Source organism: Larimichthys crocea, chromosome XVII (genome assembly GCF_000972845.2).
Source record: "Larimichthys crocea isolate SSNF chromosome XVII, L_crocea_2.0, whole genome shotgun sequence".
Classification (NCBI taxonomy): Eukaryota; Metazoa; Chordata; class Actinopteri; family Sciaenidae; genus Larimichthys; species Larimichthys crocea.
This window is the reverse complement of record NC_040027.1, coordinates 20,064,972-20,082,200: the sequence shown is the minus strand read 5'-3', so window position 1 is coordinate 20,082,200 and position 17,229 is coordinate 20,064,972. Positions and strand designations below refer to the sequence as shown.

At 40.7% G+C, this 17,229-nt stretch overlaps 2 protein-coding genes, 1 long non-coding RNA gene and 8 other non-coding genes across 18 annotated transcripts in view; all 11 read left to right on the top strand.

The window, feature by feature from the left end:
• Window positions 1-4,377, top strand: part of osbpl9 (oxysterol binding protein-like 9) — a 29,649-nt gene extending 25,272 nt beyond the window's left edge. For all 8 annotated transcript variants that reach the window (XM_010743831.3, XM_010743830.3, XM_010743833.3 and 5 more), the window contains 9 exons: window positions 107-287; window positions 588-672; window positions 864-974; window positions 1,083-1,146; window positions 1,247-1,387; window positions 1,503-1,581; window positions 1,781-1,872; window positions 1,988-2,123; window positions 2,445-4,377. In XM_010743831.3, coding sequence (XP_010742133.1) covers window positions 107-287; window positions 588-672; window positions 864-974; window positions 1,083-1,146; window positions 1,247-1,387; window positions 1,503-1,581; window positions 1,781-1,872; window positions 1,988-2,123; window positions 2,445-2,519 — 964 coding nt within the window. In that variant the 3' untranslated portion in view covers window positions 2,520-4,377. The remainder of the gene's footprint in view (window positions 1-106; window positions 288-587; window positions 673-863; window positions 975-1,082; window positions 1,147-1,246; window positions 1,388-1,502; window positions 1,582-1,780; window positions 1,873-1,987; window positions 2,124-2,444) is intronic.
• A 2,191-nt stretch (window positions 4,378-6,568) lies between these two features.
• LOC113748045 (uncharacterized) lies at window positions 6,569-10,421 on the top strand. Its single transcript, XR_003464084.1, has 14 exons — window positions 6,569-6,616; window positions 7,094-7,138; window positions 7,314-7,361; window positions 7,540-7,584; window positions 7,953-7,999; window positions 8,191-8,230; window positions 8,432-8,469; window positions 8,656-8,717; window positions 8,895-8,932; window positions 9,107-9,157; window positions 9,448-9,498; window positions 9,672-9,697; window positions 9,907-9,970; window positions 10,333-10,421. It is a non-coding gene; the product is annotated as an uncharacterized LOC113748045 (long non-coding RNA).
• LOC113748054 (small nucleolar RNA SNORD74) lies at window positions 6,881-6,962 on the top strand. Its single transcript, XR_003464093.1, has one exon. It is a non-coding gene; the product is annotated as a small nucleolar RNA SNORD74 (small nucleolar RNA).
• Window positions 7,176-7,244, top strand: LOC113748060 (small nucleolar RNA SNORD75). Its single transcript, XR_003464099.1, has one exon. It is a non-coding gene; the product is annotated as a small nucleolar RNA SNORD75 (small nucleolar RNA).
• On the top strand, window positions 7,404-7,472 carry LOC113748059 (small nucleolar RNA SNORD75). Its single transcript, XR_003464098.1, has one exon. It is a non-coding gene; the product is annotated as a small nucleolar RNA SNORD75 (small nucleolar RNA).
• Window positions 8,043-8,123, top strand: LOC113748048 (small nucleolar RNA SNORD79). Its single transcript, XR_003464087.1, has one exon. It is a non-coding gene; the product is annotated as a small nucleolar RNA SNORD79 (small nucleolar RNA).
• Window positions 8,280-8,360, top strand: LOC113748056 (small nucleolar RNA snR60/Z15/Z230/Z193/J17). The gene has a single exon (XR_003464095.1). It is a non-coding gene; the product is annotated as a small nucleolar RNA snR60/Z15/Z230/Z193/J17 (small nucleolar RNA).
• LOC113748055 (small nucleolar RNA snR60/Z15/Z230/Z193/J17) lies at window positions 8,505-8,585 on the top strand. Its single transcript, XR_003464094.1, has one exon. It is a non-coding gene; the product is annotated as a small nucleolar RNA snR60/Z15/Z230/Z193/J17 (small nucleolar RNA).
• LOC113748058 (small nucleolar RNA SNORD78) lies at window positions 9,539-9,603 on the top strand. The gene has a single exon (XR_003464097.1). It is a non-coding gene; the product is annotated as a small nucleolar RNA SNORD78 (small nucleolar RNA).
• LOC113748053 (small nucleolar RNA SNORD47) lies at window positions 9,757-9,829 on the top strand. Its single transcript, XR_003464092.1, has one exon. It is a non-coding gene; the product is annotated as a small nucleolar RNA SNORD47 (small nucleolar RNA).
• A 221-nt stretch (window positions 10,422-10,642) lies between the features above and the next one.
• Window positions 10,643-15,661, top strand: tor3a (torsin family 3, member A). The gene is made up of 6 exons (XM_010743829.3): window positions 10,643-11,215; window positions 11,357-11,479; window positions 12,569-12,834; window positions 13,648-13,823; window positions 14,252-14,376; window positions 14,491-15,661. Exons 1-6 carry the CDS (start codon window positions 11,050-11,052, stop codon window positions 14,736-14,738), a joined length of 1,104 nt encoding a protein of 367 aa, XP_010742131.1. The 5' UTR covers window positions 10,643-11,049; the 3' UTR covers window positions 14,739-15,661.
• Window positions 15,662-17,229: the final 1,568 nt, after the last annotated feature.

Here is a 17,229-nt window from a genome sequence, read left to right as displayed (position 1 = left end):
CTCATCTCTCTCGTCGGTGCAAGTTACTTTATCACACAGATATTTAAATGTATCCACGGTTCAGAAAACAGTAAGTAATTTAACTCATTCATGTGACTTCCTCTAGTATTGCTGAGCAGCCAGAGCCCCGGGAGCGCATGGTACATGTGGTAAAGTGGTACCTGTCAGCTTTCCACGCAGGGAGGAAAGGCTCGGTGGCCAAGAAACCGTACAACCCAATCCTGGGTGAAGTTTTCTACTGCCACTGGGATCTGCCCAGCGAGACAGAGGAGCTTCCCCCACACACGGTGAGACCAGATGCCTCGGCAGCCTCAGCTGGTTCTCTAAATTCAGGCAAACGGTCGCTTCGGCTTAAATGCTGTCGTCAGCCTGTTGAGCTCATTGACACTGCAAATGATATTTGGTTAGTAAATTAAGCTTTCCTGGAATAGCAAGTATAATCACCTCTGTAAACATTGAACTCAACTAAACAAACTTCATGAGAACCGGTCGCCTTTTATGTACATTTGCACTTTGTTTGCCTGTTTTGTTCTATATTTGTAACATGAGAAAGCTCCCTGACCCGTCTCTTCTCTTATACCCTCCAGGAGACGGTATCAGACGGTCCAGTTCCATGGTCCTCCGCCAACAGTGTGCGCTTTGTGGCAGAGCAGGTCTCTCACCACCCACCCAGTGAGTGTCGAACCTTCTTCTTCTGAGTGATGACATGTAGAGTCAAGACACTGATCGTTTAGATCATTTGTCCTCATGAAGTAAAAATAAATGCTGCTGTTTGCATGTCTTAATCTTTTAAATGAAATAAAACACTAACTTATTGTTTGTTTTCGACAAAGTCTCGAGTATTTCCTCTCTTCTTTTCACAGTTTCTGCATTCTACGCAGAGTGTTTAAGTAAGAAGATCCAGTTTAACGCTCACATCTGGACTAAGTCTAAGTTCTTAGGCATGTCCATAGGTGTCCACAATATCGGCCAAGGTACTCAAGAGCACAACTTTATACACTACACTAAAGTCTGAACTATCACACACTTTACAGACACATCTTCATGTTGATGTAAAAATTAATTTGCGGGTCTTGTTTTAGGTTGTGTGTCTTGTTTGGAGCACGATGAACATTACATCCTCACCTTTCCTAACGGATATGGAAGGTGCGTGTTGTACTGTATTCCTGTTTCTCAGTGTCAACATTGAAATACATCTCTCGGCTCATTAATATGTGCTTCACTGACCCTGAGCCCGTCCGTCCAGGTCAATTCTGACTGTGCCGTGGGTGGAGCTGGGCGGGGAGTGCAACATCTCCTGCTCTAAGTCGGGCTACAGTGCTAACATCGTGTTCCACACCAAACCCTTCTATGGAGGAAAGAAGCACAGGATCACTGCTGAGATCTTGTAAGAAGAAAACGGTTATACAGTACAACCTTTTAAATCACAGCTCAAAGGCTGATTTTTGGATAAAAGACTCTGACCTTCTCAGTGATATGATTCTTTTCTATTTCCGTTTCAGTCCACCGAACGACAAGAAGTCTTTCTGCTCCATTGAAGGAGAATGGAACGGAGTGATGTATGCCAAGTGGGCAACTGGAGTGAGTTTTCTTCTTAGCTTTTCAGCTTTTTAGCATTTTTTAGGTGATGTGTATCAAATTGGAAAATAGTTACTACTTAGGGCAAATAAGCAAACACAAAATATAGACATTTATTGCACTGGAGAATAGCTTAGATAGAGAGTAAAGAGTTTTACAATAAATTAATACATGAATGAATGTGTTTTGTGTGTGTTTCCAGGAGAACACAGTGTTCATAGACACTAAGAGGTTGGGCATCATTAAGAAGAAAGTGAGAAAGCTGGAAGACCAGCTCAACTACGAGTCCCGAAGGTGAGGAATGAAACTGTCCTCTCCGCAGTCTTATTTATTTTTATCATGCCACCTACGACCTAGAAACTATGAAACTTTCTCTGTGTATTTCACTTTCACCCTTTCCATTCACCAGATTGTGGAGAGATGTGACGTTGAACCTGAAGCTGAAAGACATCGACGCAGCAACAGAAGCCAAACACCGGCTGGAGGAGAAACAGAGAGCTGAAGCCAGAGAGAGAAAGGAGAACGAGCAGCAGTGGGAGACCAGGGTGAGAAAGACTAAAAGAACAAGAACACTGTGTGATAACAGACTGCGCACTCACAAATTAGACATTAACATGCATCTTTTCACCTTTTTTTTGGTCAAATAATTAGATCTGAATCTGTTAACAGACTGTACATAGTCCTGATTGTCATTTACGTTCAGAATAACAGGAAAATTAAAAGTTTACTCCGCTTCCTATTTCAGTGCTAGACAAAGATCTGTTAAAAAGAAAGATCATTTTATAGTTTTATTTGAGGATCAGCTCTAATATAGTTGTTTCAAATATTTGAGTGTAATTATTGTTATTGCTTGTGTTTTTCTGCAGCTGTTCCACGAGGACGGGGAGTGCTGGGTCTATGACGAGCCTCTATTAAAGAGATTAGTCTCTCAGAGGCACTGAGAAGACTACGTACACTCTTATACACACACATACATATGCATAAAGAAATGCACACACAACAGAGTCTTCATAAGAACTCTTTTGCAAAACCACTTCTTTTCCAAGCCTTGGAATGACTGATGATTGAATATGTACACAGCTTTGCATTTGACTGTAACATAACAATATGGATATGAATGAAATCAAATCGAAAAGCATCTAAGATGTAACATGAACATTAGTAAAGCTCCTCTCCTTATTTTGGGCAATCTCACTTCCACCGCCACCAATACCCACCGCCCGCCAACACGAGACTCGGCAGCGCGGAGTGGAGACGGGAGGGTTCGACGCGTCTCGTGTCTTAACTCTGCCTGTCAGCATCACGACCACACCCTTCATCAGCTCCACAGGACGAGCCAGAGCAGCGTTCGTTTCCCTACACAAATGTTTTTTTGTTTTGTTTTTTTGGAGACGGAGGGGCAAGAGGTGTGTGGTTGATGGTGTTCGAATCAAATAAATCTTGACAAATAAAACGGCGCTCTACATCTCAGGGAATCTGGTGACTGAGGAAAGAAAGCTGCTGCCCCCTCCAAGAGTCTGACAGCCTTATATCGGTGGAACGAATGAATCTTAAAGGAGCGTGGGAGAAATTCTCCGCTTGCCTGCAACTAGTTGTAACTGTTGTTTATATATAGATATACATATGCTGTATATATAAATATATATTCTTTTTTTATTTTCAATGCTCTTTTTGTTTATTTTTATTTCTGGCAATAGTGTAAAATATTTGAGGATATGAACTTGATGGCTTTACATCTTTAGGAATCATTCCATTTACCCTTTTGATGTTTTCTTCCCATCTCAAGTTACCTTTTCCAACTATTTGGTCCTCCACACTGTTCTTCGTCTGAAGTGTTATCCAGAAGCAAAGCCCTAGATAAGCCATAGTATCTGAACTCACTGATTTGAAGAGTTGTGATAGATTTTTTGGAATATATGCAATATAGAGATTGTTGACGTTGCCTGTCAAAGGACTAATTTGGGTGTCCGTTATGCCAAAAAGGTTTAGATAAAAGGCTAAAGGGACTTTGATCTGGACAGAGAACAAACAACCCTCTGAAAAGGTTTCCATGTTACCTGAAGGCATTTATGAACAAATGATTGTTTACATATTTTTGTCTTTCTGGATCGTTGGTCCACGATGAGGACGTTAGGACAGAGTCTGCAAAGTCATCCCCCTTTTGTTTGACGCATCACCCGTCCTCGTTTCCTCTCCAAACCCACAGATGTCAGAGTGGATCACCTTCAGGGTTCACTGTTGTCAGCGGGTGAGGAGAGCGGAAACGAGGAACCAGAGTAGACTTGTGAAACACTGCTGCTGTTTCATAGTGCTGCTAGAGTCCAGACTGTGTTCTTTATTGTTTGTCCAATGTTTTTCAAGATAACAACCACATAGGGGGCAATATTTATCCTACTGTACACCTCTGCTTTTTTGAACCATCATTCATTCTCTTATTTACAGCTACATAGGTTTGGTCTAAATGCAATGATATTTGGATGAAATGCAGAAATAAACAGTTTTCACCTGAAATTCCCAAGAGCATCTCTCAATGCTGTAGCGAGCAGACTCCCTTGTTATCTTTGTGGTTAACCTTCGAGATTTGATTATCGTCTGTTCTACATATTTGGCCTGTTTGAATGAAAATAATCTGGTTGATTTAAATGAATAATTAATCTGGTGAAGGGATGTGTAAAAACGAACATATTTGTGGTGCTATATGCACATCAAGTGTAGAACTTGGTAAAATCTTGATGCCTGTAGTTGCAGCTGTTGAATTTAATCCTCCTCTAAAGCATACAATTAAAAACCCAAATGACATTCAGTTCAAGCTAAATTTGAAACTTTGTTTTTCCTTCCATGTTATGTCTTTGTAAATTATATTGAGGCCTTGCCATACATTTCAGTATCACTCAGTATTGCCTGATAGAGAGCAATCAAAATGTATTTTTATTTCATTTTGATTATAACCATTGATTGTATCAGATTTCCTGTTTATTGATGCATAATATTAAATCTCCATGAGTTTATTCCTGTGAGATTTTGTCATAGTTATTTCAGATGAGAGTGGATGGATTAGGCCCACGTTTAACCCGCCCCAACCTACCCTGACATCTTCAAGTTCATTAAGTGCAAACTACATGACAGCTTTACCAACTATCTGCTGGATAAAGTCTCAAACTGAAGTAATCCTCCTAAAACTGACACTGATCAGCTCTGCAACACACGGCCACATTGTACATTAACACCTAGAAATTTGCAGTCGAGTAACATCATGCACAGATATATCTGTGTATATACTGTATGTTTAACATATCCTCAGAAACTCTGGTATTGAGCATACATGCTTACAGGATTACATGTTTTATATCGTCGCACATAAATAAAACTTACATATACAATATACTGTGCACCTTACAGTCTTCATGAGCCGATAGCTTTTGCTCAGTTGTCATGGAGATGTAGCAACTGTCTGTAAACTCCATCCACTGATGAAAGTGAGTTTGAAGACCCCCAAAACAGTAAGTGAACCTTGAGTTAAAACTCAAACACAAACTGTATGTATTTAATGAGAATAATGGACAACAATGAATGTAATCGAGTAAGATAGATCATACATAAATACAATTTGTCGATACTGAATAAGAATAAATAAAAGCCAATAAAAAGAAAAATAAGTTTAAGAACACAAAGAAATCAAGGACCAATTAATCTAGACATAAAAACTACAACCCAAAACCCAAACCCAAAAAATAAAACCCAAAAAATGTTTAAATTAAATTAAAACCTATGTGAATAAAGACAAGGGATAGAAAGTATAAGAGAAGATGTCTTCAGAGGTGCAGTCCTTCAGATCCACTGGCAGACCAGTCCAGAGATGGAGGTCACAGTGACTAAAGGTGGACTTACTGGGTGGTTTTGGGCAGGTTCTTGGTACGTAAGGTAGGTAGGTAGGTAAGTAGGAGTCCAGCTGCCGAGGATCTGAGGGATCTGCTCGGTATAAATCTATGACTTGATTTAAAAACTAATAAGAGGATCTTTTTTTGGCCTTTTCAAGCTTTATTTGACAGAGACAGCTGAAGAGTGACAGGAATGTGGGGAGAGAGAGAGACAGGGAATGACATGTGGGAAAGAGCCACAGGTTGGATTTGAAGCAGCAAGGACTGAGCCTTTGCACATGGGACAGCTGCTCTACCAACTGAGCTAAATGCAGCCGCATAAGAGGATCTTAAAATCAATTCTAAAACCAGGTGTAGGCCAGGGGCGTCCAAACTATTTTTTAATAAAGAGGGCCAGATTTGACAATGTGAAGATGCCAATCGGGGGCCAATACTAACATTTTTTTTTTTTTTTAATCACAAATAAAAGTTACATACAAATGCACTGCTCTGTAACAATTTTGTTTTCATTGTCACAATTATCTTTCTTTTCTTTTTTTAAAAAATGACAATGTAACCAAATCTAATCCAGTCTAACCAGTTCTTCCTTTCTTTCACATCTGGAGTCAGATAACAAAGAATACAAACAAACAAATCTGAACCTCTGTTCACTCTTAACATGATGACTTATTATGAGTGATGCAAAGTCTGTTAACATTTTAAGTTTAAAAACGTGTCACTCTTGCTCTTGTCTTTAACAGAATCATCCAGAAAGTAATATTTTGTGATATATAACACCAGCGGTTATGTCCTTAGAGGTTCAAATGCTTTGTTACTAACAAATCTTCCAGCCATAATGAAGCTTCGGCCACGTGGACTCTGACCACGGGCCGTGATTGGCCCCCGGGCCGTACTTTGGACATCCCTGGTATAGGCAACCAATGCAATGACTTTAGTATGGGACTTTTATTAATGCGTGTTATATATTTATATATATTATATTAATTTTTCTTCTTTGTTTTTATCTTTTCGTTCACCTACATTTTGTTTCCATCAGTGACACAAATGTCCACGAGGGGCGCTAATGGTCACGGCACTATTTTTCCCATCAGCCTGTGCGGCATCGCGTATAAAAAGCCGCTGCACGCTCCGCCTGTCCTCGTTCCTCCGCCGCTCCTCAGGTGAATATGTTGCTGCTCACTGATGTACCGCTTTACTGTAGCTAACTTATTAATATATGTTTGTTTTAACACTGGCTGACACGTCTTTATGTTTATCCTCTTGAGCACGTGCTGTTTTTTTCTCAGTTTAACGCGTCGCAGATGAAATGTGAGCTCGTGCCAGTGGTTAGGCCTCTGCCACGTGCCTCATTGCGCATGTTGAGATGCTAATTAGCCAACGTGCTAATCTAAGTTTTTCTTATTTAACTAATAGACTATGGTTTTCCCATGACTGCATGATGATATAAATGTTGGTAGGGACATCTGAGTCAATGTGAGGAAACGCCAACTTTTCTGACTTCATGGGACAGACAAAAAAAACGAGTTTAGCTTCAGGTTAGCCGCACAGCTGCTGTGCTGTTAGCTGCTGCAGTGACCTGCAACTTTTGATTAAGCTGCATGTTTTATAATCATTTAAAATCTTTGATTTCTCTGCAGGCCTGCTCACAGGAGCTCAATAAAAATGAAAGTGGCTGTCAGACGGTAAGGATCCAGAAATGTTTAGTCTTTAAGACTGAATAACTGATGATGTTTGTTATATAAGAGTAGTGGACAGAAGATGGTTTCTGAAACAAATTTTGCTGAGGTTGACTTTAAATCACTTATCACCTATCAAAAGATGGAGCCGTGTGACTTAAAGTGCTTTTCTTTTCTTCAGGTCCAAAATGATGATGAAGACTTCAGAACATCATCAGACGCTCTGCTGGTGAGTGGACTGCTTGTTGAGGCTCGTTTTATAATTTAACTGAGTCGGTGATGATTTCATGTGTAAGAGTAGTGGACAGAAGTGATTTCTGAACAATTTCACACTGAGACTAATCCTATAAAACTACACTTGTAGCTTTAATGTTGGGCATTGTACTAAAATAAGTGACTCTTTACAGGTCCTGGGAAAGTCAAGAGACACGAAGCAACCGCTGGAGCTGAAGGTGAGGCTCAGGCTTACAGTAAAGATGGATTCATGCTTCTCTCGGCTGATTGGCTCTGCAACAGTTTTATCAAAAGACTACAATATCACTTTATGATGGCTTTGAACAAGAAATATCTGCAAAGCACATGTTCAAACTTGAGTTCAGCTGTAGTGGGGTTGTCCCACGTGGCAACACCCAGAGAAGCATCAGTCCACCTTTCTTATCCTGCACGTGTCCCTGTGCTGCAGTGATGATTTTTATTTGCTACTCTTGACACAATGGATGACGATACCTCCAACCCACCAGTTGACTTATCTGAGGCACAGAACTTGCTTGCTGCAAGCTTGAGGAGATTTTTGTTTGGCTAATTTTATTCTTCCCTGCAGGTTCACTTGCATTGGGTTGACTTCACACTCGGCAACACCCAGAGCAGGTAGTGTACAAACTTTTGTGTTTGAAGAACGGTAGATAAAACAAACTGTCAATGATGATCTTGTTTAAAAAACAATGGGAATCTCTCTGAAAAGAGTGAAAGATAACTTTCTACTGATGCAGTGCAGATAAAGAAATGCATGAACAGATTAAAATGCCGGCTTGTATTAATGTGTGGCATTTGACTTGCAGGTTTGTGATCACACTATCCATAGATGGATCCATATTACAGGTGAGTTTAACTTTGTCCTTCAGTGAAACGCTGTATAAATCAAACTGGTCTGACTCAATGATGAGTGCATAGTTCAGCAGATTAACCGTGGTGAACGACTATTGTCTTTCGCTCCTAGCTGATGTGTCGGCCTCATGAACATATGAGGGCTTATTTCTAGAGGGAGTTTTTGTTAATTTCCTTCCCTCTACTCATTTTCAGAAATGAGACTGCGCTTCAGTCCCAAAGGCCAAGTGAAGGTGAGTTAAGAAGTTGGCATACACTTTAATGATGCTCGACACAATGATGATCCCATAGTTCAGCAGATAAACCATGAAGAATGACTATTGTCTTTCGCTCCTAGCTGATGTGTCGGCCTCAATGACCACTGAGGCCTCTTGACTTCTGAAGTGATTTTTTTAAAAGGTTTTTCTGTCAATTCACAGAACCAAATGGCAGTACATGAAGCGCTGTCTGGCCAGTGGCAGTAAAAAGGGGCCATGTGAAGGTGAGTGTCTCAAGCTTGTAAGCAACTATCTTGACTGATGCAATGATCCCATAGTTCAGCAGATTAACCATGAATGACAAGTCTTCAGCTCCTGGCTGATGTATCGAGTGTCTCTGTCCTCTCAGACCTGGAGTATTTAAAACACCATAATAACAAATCTCTTCTCCTCCCATCCAGACATGCGACGCCTTTCTCAGCCGTCATGCCTTGTGTTGGTACGTATCACGTGGGATGACACGTGCTTTTTTTAATCCTTCAGATGTGATGAATATGAATCAGGTCTCTGATCCAGTTGAGGAAATTAGTCATTTATTCTGATCTGGATTGTTTTAAGAAAACAAGTGTGATGCTGTTAAACATGAAACTAAAAAGCTTTTCTTACTTTGCAGGTCTGAACTGGGGTTGTGACGTTCCTGAGCACAAGATGGCACACGAGCATGGTGAGATGTGAATTAAGTGAAAGAATTTCATACCTGGATGACAAGTGGAGTTCATGGAAATCTAAGATGCTGAATTTGCTGCACATGGAAAATTAAACTAAGCTCTAAATTGTCTCCTGAACTCCCCTTCATCTGGGTAAATCCTGTAGACTGGCCTTTGTGATGACAAGTAAAGACTGACCATAAACCATGGAGTCATTCATATTAGCTCTAGCTGACCTGGTCAGTGTGTAAATGTTCATCCTAATGTTTGGTGTTCATATTAAACTTATGCTGTTCTGTCTCTTCAGGTGTGCTTCACTCTGCCGTCTGTCTGAACAGAAGAGATGAGCTCAACTGAGGTGAGCATACTAATGCTCGATAAAACACAGGCTGCCGTGGCTTCAGTGATGTCTTAACAAATGTCTGACCTGAACTTCTAATGTGGACAATGTGTTACTGAGAAACCCAGTGAATACAAGCTTAGGCAAGCAGTCACTGATTTGTAATAAGGTTGTTCTTTTTCTGTCTGCAGGGAAGAGCTGGCTGAGCCTGACCTTGGTAAGCATTTTAAACTGGACCTAAGTGCCCCATGTTCATTAAAACTTAAATCTGCCACACTCCTGTGATGAAAAGATTCTGCCAAATGATTGCTTTGATTATAACCCTTACCGTTCCATTATATCTGAGGTTGTGGGGTCAGTAAACATCGTTTATCCTTTTGTAAAGTCTTTACATCTGGATTTTAATGAATTCTTTCTCCCTCACAGGAATTCATCGGAGTCCTGACTGTCAGAAGCAAGGGTCACAGCAAAAGCATAACTTTACTCTGAAGTGAGTATGGGCCTGCTGTAGTGAAGTCGGGTTAATTGATACTTAAGTCATATTGTACATGAAACATGGTATTGACAGACTACATAAAATGCACACAGTATCATGTAAGACTGTACACATGGATATAGAGAAAATAAGAATTTCTTAGGACTATAGAGACGGTACATTCAGTCCAAATATATTAAACTGTCTGTAAGAGGAAACTATTTACATCCTGTCAGTATGAATATCATGTCAATACACTTAGGAACCAAAGTGTCCAAACTGAAATGTCACCTTGAAGTCTGGATAAGTGGAGTTGACTGAGGACACCTTGACTCTTTTCTGGAATATGAAGCTAACTTGTCTCTGCTCTTCTACAGATGCTGTGCTTTGTTTGGACAGTGACCTGAGACGCTGTGGATAAGAACATAAACATGTCTGTTTGATATCAATAAATGAATACTAAAATGTTGCCTGGCTTGTCTTTTTTTTGTAGAGAACTGTACAACCTGTTCAGTGAAACATGCAATATTTACCTTATTGCCAAGTCATCAGGCGTTAGTAAACACTGGTATGTTATGAGTACAAACATAACTGAGTAAATTTGTTATTAGATAACATGAACGTGCCAAGATGGCACCGGAAATGACGTATTTGTAGTCCTCATATTTCCGCGTGCTCAGTCTCGGTTAACAGCACAGGCTCGCGACAGCACGTTAGCAGCTCCCCGTGTAGGCAAGGGGCGCTTTATTTCAACCTCCTGGGCACTTTACACGGGCGGCTATAGTGCTGAAGCGTTATAGACTCATGGTATGATTCACCTTTACTCCAAGTAAGAGGAATGCCGTTTAACATTAATACCTGTAGGCGGTTATTATCCACCCCCTTAAAGACGGGCGGAGCTAAGTGAGCTCAAAGCGCCACAAAGGAGGATAAAAGAAGCGTCCCCATTTCTTCGCTACCATGGGGAGTGGGGTAAATATCCCACCACCGAGCAGGCCGCCAGCACACGGCCGGGTTTAAATAAATGGGAGAGAGCCGTCGGTACGCGGTGTTCAGTCTCGTTTCCACCGTGTCCTGGACCGGCCTCTGCTCCGATGTTCGTGCGGTGGCTGCTGCCTGCGCTCTGGGCTCTGTCCGCGGAGGCGGACTTCTTCCAGTTCGACAGCATTTCCAATGTCTCCACTTACTATTTTAATTATATTTATTGTAATATATGGGAGGGGGATTGTCAGCCCAACCAAGACGATGCTACACAACAAGGTAAGAGGAGGTTTTAAATGATTTCATGCAGCCAGAGCTGTTATACCACACGGTGATGTTATTAATGTTACATTTACCACATTTTGTAGCCTGTGTTACATTACTGCTCGTGTCTGCTTGTCTTGCTGTTGATGTGAGCAGTTCCTACCAGGGACCTGTGGGCAGGTTTTCCTCAGGACTACGTTAGCCTGCTGCATCAGTGGTACTGTAGTCTGGGCCAGTGCTGTGAGTCCGGAGACTGCAGGATAACCAACAACATCACAGGTACCACACTCCTCCAGCTGGATGCTGATACTGCCCAGTGCATGGTCTCTGTGCATTACATTAAATCACATGATTTACTTTGTTATGACTGCATTTGTTTTAATTCAGTGTGTGATTCACCTCTTAAGTTTTTATGATGGTGAAATCAGTCATAAAAGTTGCTTTAGTATTCTTATTTTCACTTCAGCATGCACTTATTAGACAGGGCAGCAGGTGTACTACCCTCAGAAGAAGGTATTTTTAATTTTACAGACTCGTACTGATGTGCAGCAGCGTCTCTCTAATAGGTTTTCCACAATGAGAAGAACAAAATCATAAGGGCAGCACATTTAGAATAAGATTATGAAATATGTTTTAGAGCTATATGTTCCTTTTTTTTAAAGACTTTTTTTTCTCATCTACCATATTCCTGTTTTGTGCTTGTAATACAATACAATGTAACTGTGGCTTTAATGCTCAAATTACCCTCCGGGGATCAATAAAGTACTCTATTTATATATTAATTCAGCCCTGAGCAGAGTTGCTGCTCGGCTTCAGTGTGTCGTAAAACAACATTAGAAATTGGGTTGTTCAGACTAAAAGCCAGTGCAAGGTGGAGAAGGGTTTGTTCTGTAGTTGCAGTTGCAACCATACGAGGTCAGCAAGTTTATTTCCATTTCTTCACTGTTCATCAGCTGCATAGTTTAATACATTTAATAGATTTCATGATTGCTCATTGAATATATAACACTGATTATCGTCATAATATATCTAAGATAGAAGAATGACTGTAGTAACACGCTTAGAGATGTTTATACTCTGAGTCATTTCTGAGCTTTGTAGAGCTTCTCAACTTAAATATAATTTTAGAGTAAAGACTGCTGCATAATATACAGCTTGCAGGATTATGCGAATGATGCCAGGTATATAAGACAGGTGAATTCCTTACACCTGTCCTACATGAGATTTTAAGGCCCCTGCATGTTGTGCCTTTAAATGTAATAGCTAGTGTATCACATATTTGGAAGGAATACATTTATCTATACTGTAAAACTATAGATATTTGTATAATGTGTATTCTTTTTAAAGCATGCTCTGTCTTCTGAGCAGGTCTAGCGAGGGACCTTCAGATAAAGCTCCACGGGCAGCACCTGGCTCAGTCTGTGGTTCTGAAAGCCATCCAGGGTTTTATTAACAACCCAGAGTCCAACAAGCCACTGACACTCTCCTTCCACGGCTGGTCCGGCACCGGGAAGAACTTTGTGGCCCGGATCATTGCTGATAACCTCTATCGTGACGGGGTGAAGAGTGAGTGTGTCCGACTGTTCATCGCCCCGTTCCACTTTCCACACGCCAGACTGGTGGACACGTACAAGGTAAGATGTGCAGAGCCCAGTTGGCATAGACTTTAAGGTTCTGTGCCAGAAACATGCTGGCAGTATTCCTGGGTCCCCCCCGCTTGCTTAGTCAGATATTTAGTCTGTGTGTTGTAATTTATTATATGAATGATAACGATCACGGTTTGGACTTGTGCTTCAGATCAAACACAAATACTGACATGCATCACTTTTTGAACCTGGCGTTTGTCCAGCCGGGTCACAGGTGCAGACGTCGTTCAGTCCAAACACATTTTTTACACAATCACTGCATTAGATTTCAAAATAATGTTGACACAGTGTTATTACACATGAATCCAGATATAACAAGTTTTGCAGGATAACCTTTAAACTGATACTATCAAAATCTGCAGAATTAGTAAATGTTGACATTTCTGCTTCGTGACTTGATAATCAGAATCAGATCAGAATCAGAAATACTTTAATAATCCCAGGGGGAAATTATTTAAAAAGACCTCCTTTTTATAAATTAGATTTATATGGTTAAAGGATAATAATAAAATAAATCCTAAAACTTTAAAATTACCTTTATAATTTATAGTTCCCCTTTGGCTAAAGCATGATGAGAATTTCAACTTTTTTTTTTAACAAGAAGTAGCAGAGCTGAAATCCTTCTCTACTTTTGTATTAGTTTAGTCAGTTGGAATTTTTATTTTCAGTATTTTAGCTACGGTGGCAGCTATAATTTACTTTCCCTTGACCTTAAACTTGCACCATGCATCAGACCCTAACAGGTTTTTCTTTTTTTAGTGATTTCTGACACTGTAGTTTGGTCTTCTTTTCCGTTTCTAGGGCCAGCTCAGAGAGGCGATCCGGGACATGGTGTTGCGCTGCCCTCAGACTCTGTTCATCTTCGACGAGGCTGAGAAGCTTCACCCAGGCCTCATCGATGCCATCAAACCCTACATGGATCACTACGACAACGTAGATGGCGTCAACTTCCGCAGAGCCATCTTCCTCTTCCTCAGGTTGGTTTATATGTCAAAAGTTTTATGTCTTTAGAAGCTCGGTCAGAAACTCGCCCCCACTCAGACTGTATTGCACCTCTGGCTCAGATACTCTGGCAGCTCGTCCGTGATGAAGGATGTTTCTCCCTCTGTCTCCATTAGCTCTTTATGGATTTTTCATGTTTTCAATTACTCATGTTGGACTTCTGCTGACGGATAATCCGTTCAGTCAAATATAGAAACACATATTTCACTACATCGTTATGTTATAGTCGTATGATGTAGAAGAGAAGGTCTGGCATCACTAAAACACAGAAACATAGACATAATCACATGTTAAATTATCGTTTTTATTAAACCACATTTTCAATTAAATGTTTTTATACGGTTCAGATCTCATTTTTTGACCAACTTAAATTAGTATCTGCCGGTGCCGGTTGTCTCTACAGTAATATTGGTGGAGCAATAATCAATGATGTAGCGCTGGACTTCTGGCACTCCGGTCAAAATCGAGAGGACATCGGTATGGAAGACCTGGAGCATCGGCTACGAGCTGAAACGATGGAGTCTCAAGGTATGCAGCAGTGTTGGCTCTCACATGAAGTCATTTCTATCTTAATGTAGAACACTGATTTGTTGAGCTTTCATTGTCTTCCAAGTAATTTTTCTATATGGTTCTCTTGCTCAGGTGGGTTTGCTCAGAGTGAGCTGATGTCTGGCCACCTGATCGACTTCTTTGTGCCATTCCTCCCTCTGGAGTACCGCCATGTCAAGCTCTGCGCACGGGACGCCTACGCAGCACGAGGTCTGGAGACCGATGAAGCTACGCTGGATGAGGTGGCCAAGGCGATGCTGTATGTCCCCAAAGAAGAGAGACTGTTCTCAGCCCAGGGATGCAAGTCCATACCCCAGCGGATCAACTTCTTTCTCCCCTAGAAGGAGAGGCGGACAGACAGACTGGAGGAGGTGTGAGATTGCTTTACCAGCCCATCTGCATACAGAGCCACAGAGATCTTCTCTGCTCTGCTCTACGTACTCCCCCCGCCCCACCTCCCCACAGATACAACACGTATCTGTCCAGGTCCCTCAGAGAAGTCCAAGACAGCAGGGCAGATCCAGTATAAGAGGAGAAAGCAACACGACCCACCCTGCAGATATGAGTAGTGCCAGACGGTCGTCATGTGCAGTGTGGCTGCTCTTCCTCTGCCTGGTTTGAATCCTTACAGTGTCAAGAAGACGGTTTTAGTGGTTGTGCAGTGTATGTCATAGAGGATTAGTTTTTTTTTCACATTACATTCTGTCTGTTTGCCTTGGCCAAAGTCTGAGTTGCACTTTTTGTTCATGGTTAGATAAGGTCACACTTCATCTGTTAGTATTTCCATTGTGCTTATGTTGGCACCGATTATTTATTTGTACCATTAGTAAACATGAAATGGCACTGTGGTGTAAACAGTATGGAGTCTAACAGCTAACGTACATAGTGCGGTGATTAAAATGTTACTTGAAATTGCTATTGGAAAACATTACGTCAGTCACAATGGATCTATTTAAAAGTTACATTTTTTGTATAAATATGTTTAATGACAGTGCTTTTAATCATTTATTTTTTACTCCCAGTTCTTTGATTTATTCATTGGAACTTCACAAATGTCTGGGTGTCATCATTATAGTGCTGTTAATTTTGAGCATAGTTGTTGCTATTGTTGTATTCAGTGACTTGCTTTATCTCCATCATTTGTGCATTCCCCTTCACATACTGTCACACTGCTTTAGTGATTTTGTTCTCTAAAGCTCAGGGTCACCTCACAAGAAGAAGAGATATCAGAAATGGTTTTAAGAAAATAAACACCCACAGGAAACCAACAAGAGTTGTTTTATTTAATGTAGTAATCTTGATTTCATTTGTCTGATCTGATAATCAAATGCTTTTTTGAGTTGTGAATATTTGCAGTTTTGAGTGTTTTATGATCATAACTGAGCTATCTTCATTTTTTGAGGTTTAGATCAAGAAACTGTCTGAGGCATTTTACAGTATTTCTCAAGAAGATGAGCAGAGCAGTTGTTAATGAAAATAATTAGAAACAGGTGTATTGTCAAATAGATTTTCACATGCAAGTAATTTATGATTTATTATTTTGGTGCATACAAACATTAAAAAAAAAAACAAGTACTAGAAGATGATAAGATGAGATAGACTTTAATGATCCCACACTGGGTAAATTCACCTCCCACAGCAGCTCATTTACACAAGGTGGATAAGAAATGACTCATAAATAAGAAATCTATAGGAGAAAATCATGAAGTCATGCTGGTGTGACAGCTGTTGGAATGAAGAACCTGTGGTAGCGCTCCTTCTTACATGGTGGGAGTAGCAGTTTGTTGCTGAAGGAGCTGTTTAAGGCCCCCACAGTTTCACACATGTCAGCTTTGCTAACATCCTCCTCTCCTCCACTTCCTTTCCTGTCTCTTTTTCTCTGTGCTTCCCCCTCCCAAGTTTTGTGGAGAAATTGCTGAAGTCAAAGGTCAATGGTGAGGTCAGGAAGGAAGAAAGTGTTCAGGAGCCTCTGATGTCTTATGCTGTAATATTTATTGACGTTTGGCCAAGGAGAATTAGAGACACTCTCAAAGTACATCAGAAGTGCCTGAGTCGGTCTCACATTCTGCCCAACTCATCCTGGTGGATCGACTTTAAACCCCAAGATAACACCACAAATACTATACGCCCAGAATTAGTCAAAGAGAATGTCTTTAACCATCCAGGTGTTATTGTCAGCATATAGTCAGGAGACAGATGTCTGTTTACGCAGATTGGAACGGCAAGCTATCTATTATGTCTAAGAAGGCAGCAATAGGTCTCTTCAACCCTGGCCACCACAGTTGAGATAGCCTGGCACCTACTGTTCCCAACCAAAGCCAAAAAGCTAATACTGCTGAGGACCTCAAGGCCCACACGTGACCTTGTGTAACTTAAGGACAGAAAATTCCATAACACCCAGCAGACAACTGCATAGAATAATACAGATGCCACCACAGACCAGAGTCCTACATAAATATATGTACAATGTGTTTTTTTAAATGTACAGTTTTGTACATGAATGTGCAAAGTGCAAGTTCACAACATGTAGAATATTTAAATGTGCAATGTAACATTGAGTCAGTAGACCTCGGTTCACTTGAATTTTACTGTGCAGAATGAGTTTGACACCAGAAGTTTCTTTTCTATCACTTCAAGCTCAACATGATTCATGGTATCACAACTGATTGGTAAGCCAATGGTGGCCTAGTATGTAACATATAGACGTACTTGCATGTATGCATACACACAGCAGCATTTCTTCAAAGTAGGAAACATCTTGTATCTAGCAGTTAAACTCCTAAAATGATCTATATGCATCCTCCTTGTTCGTTTAAAAAGAATGAGTAATTG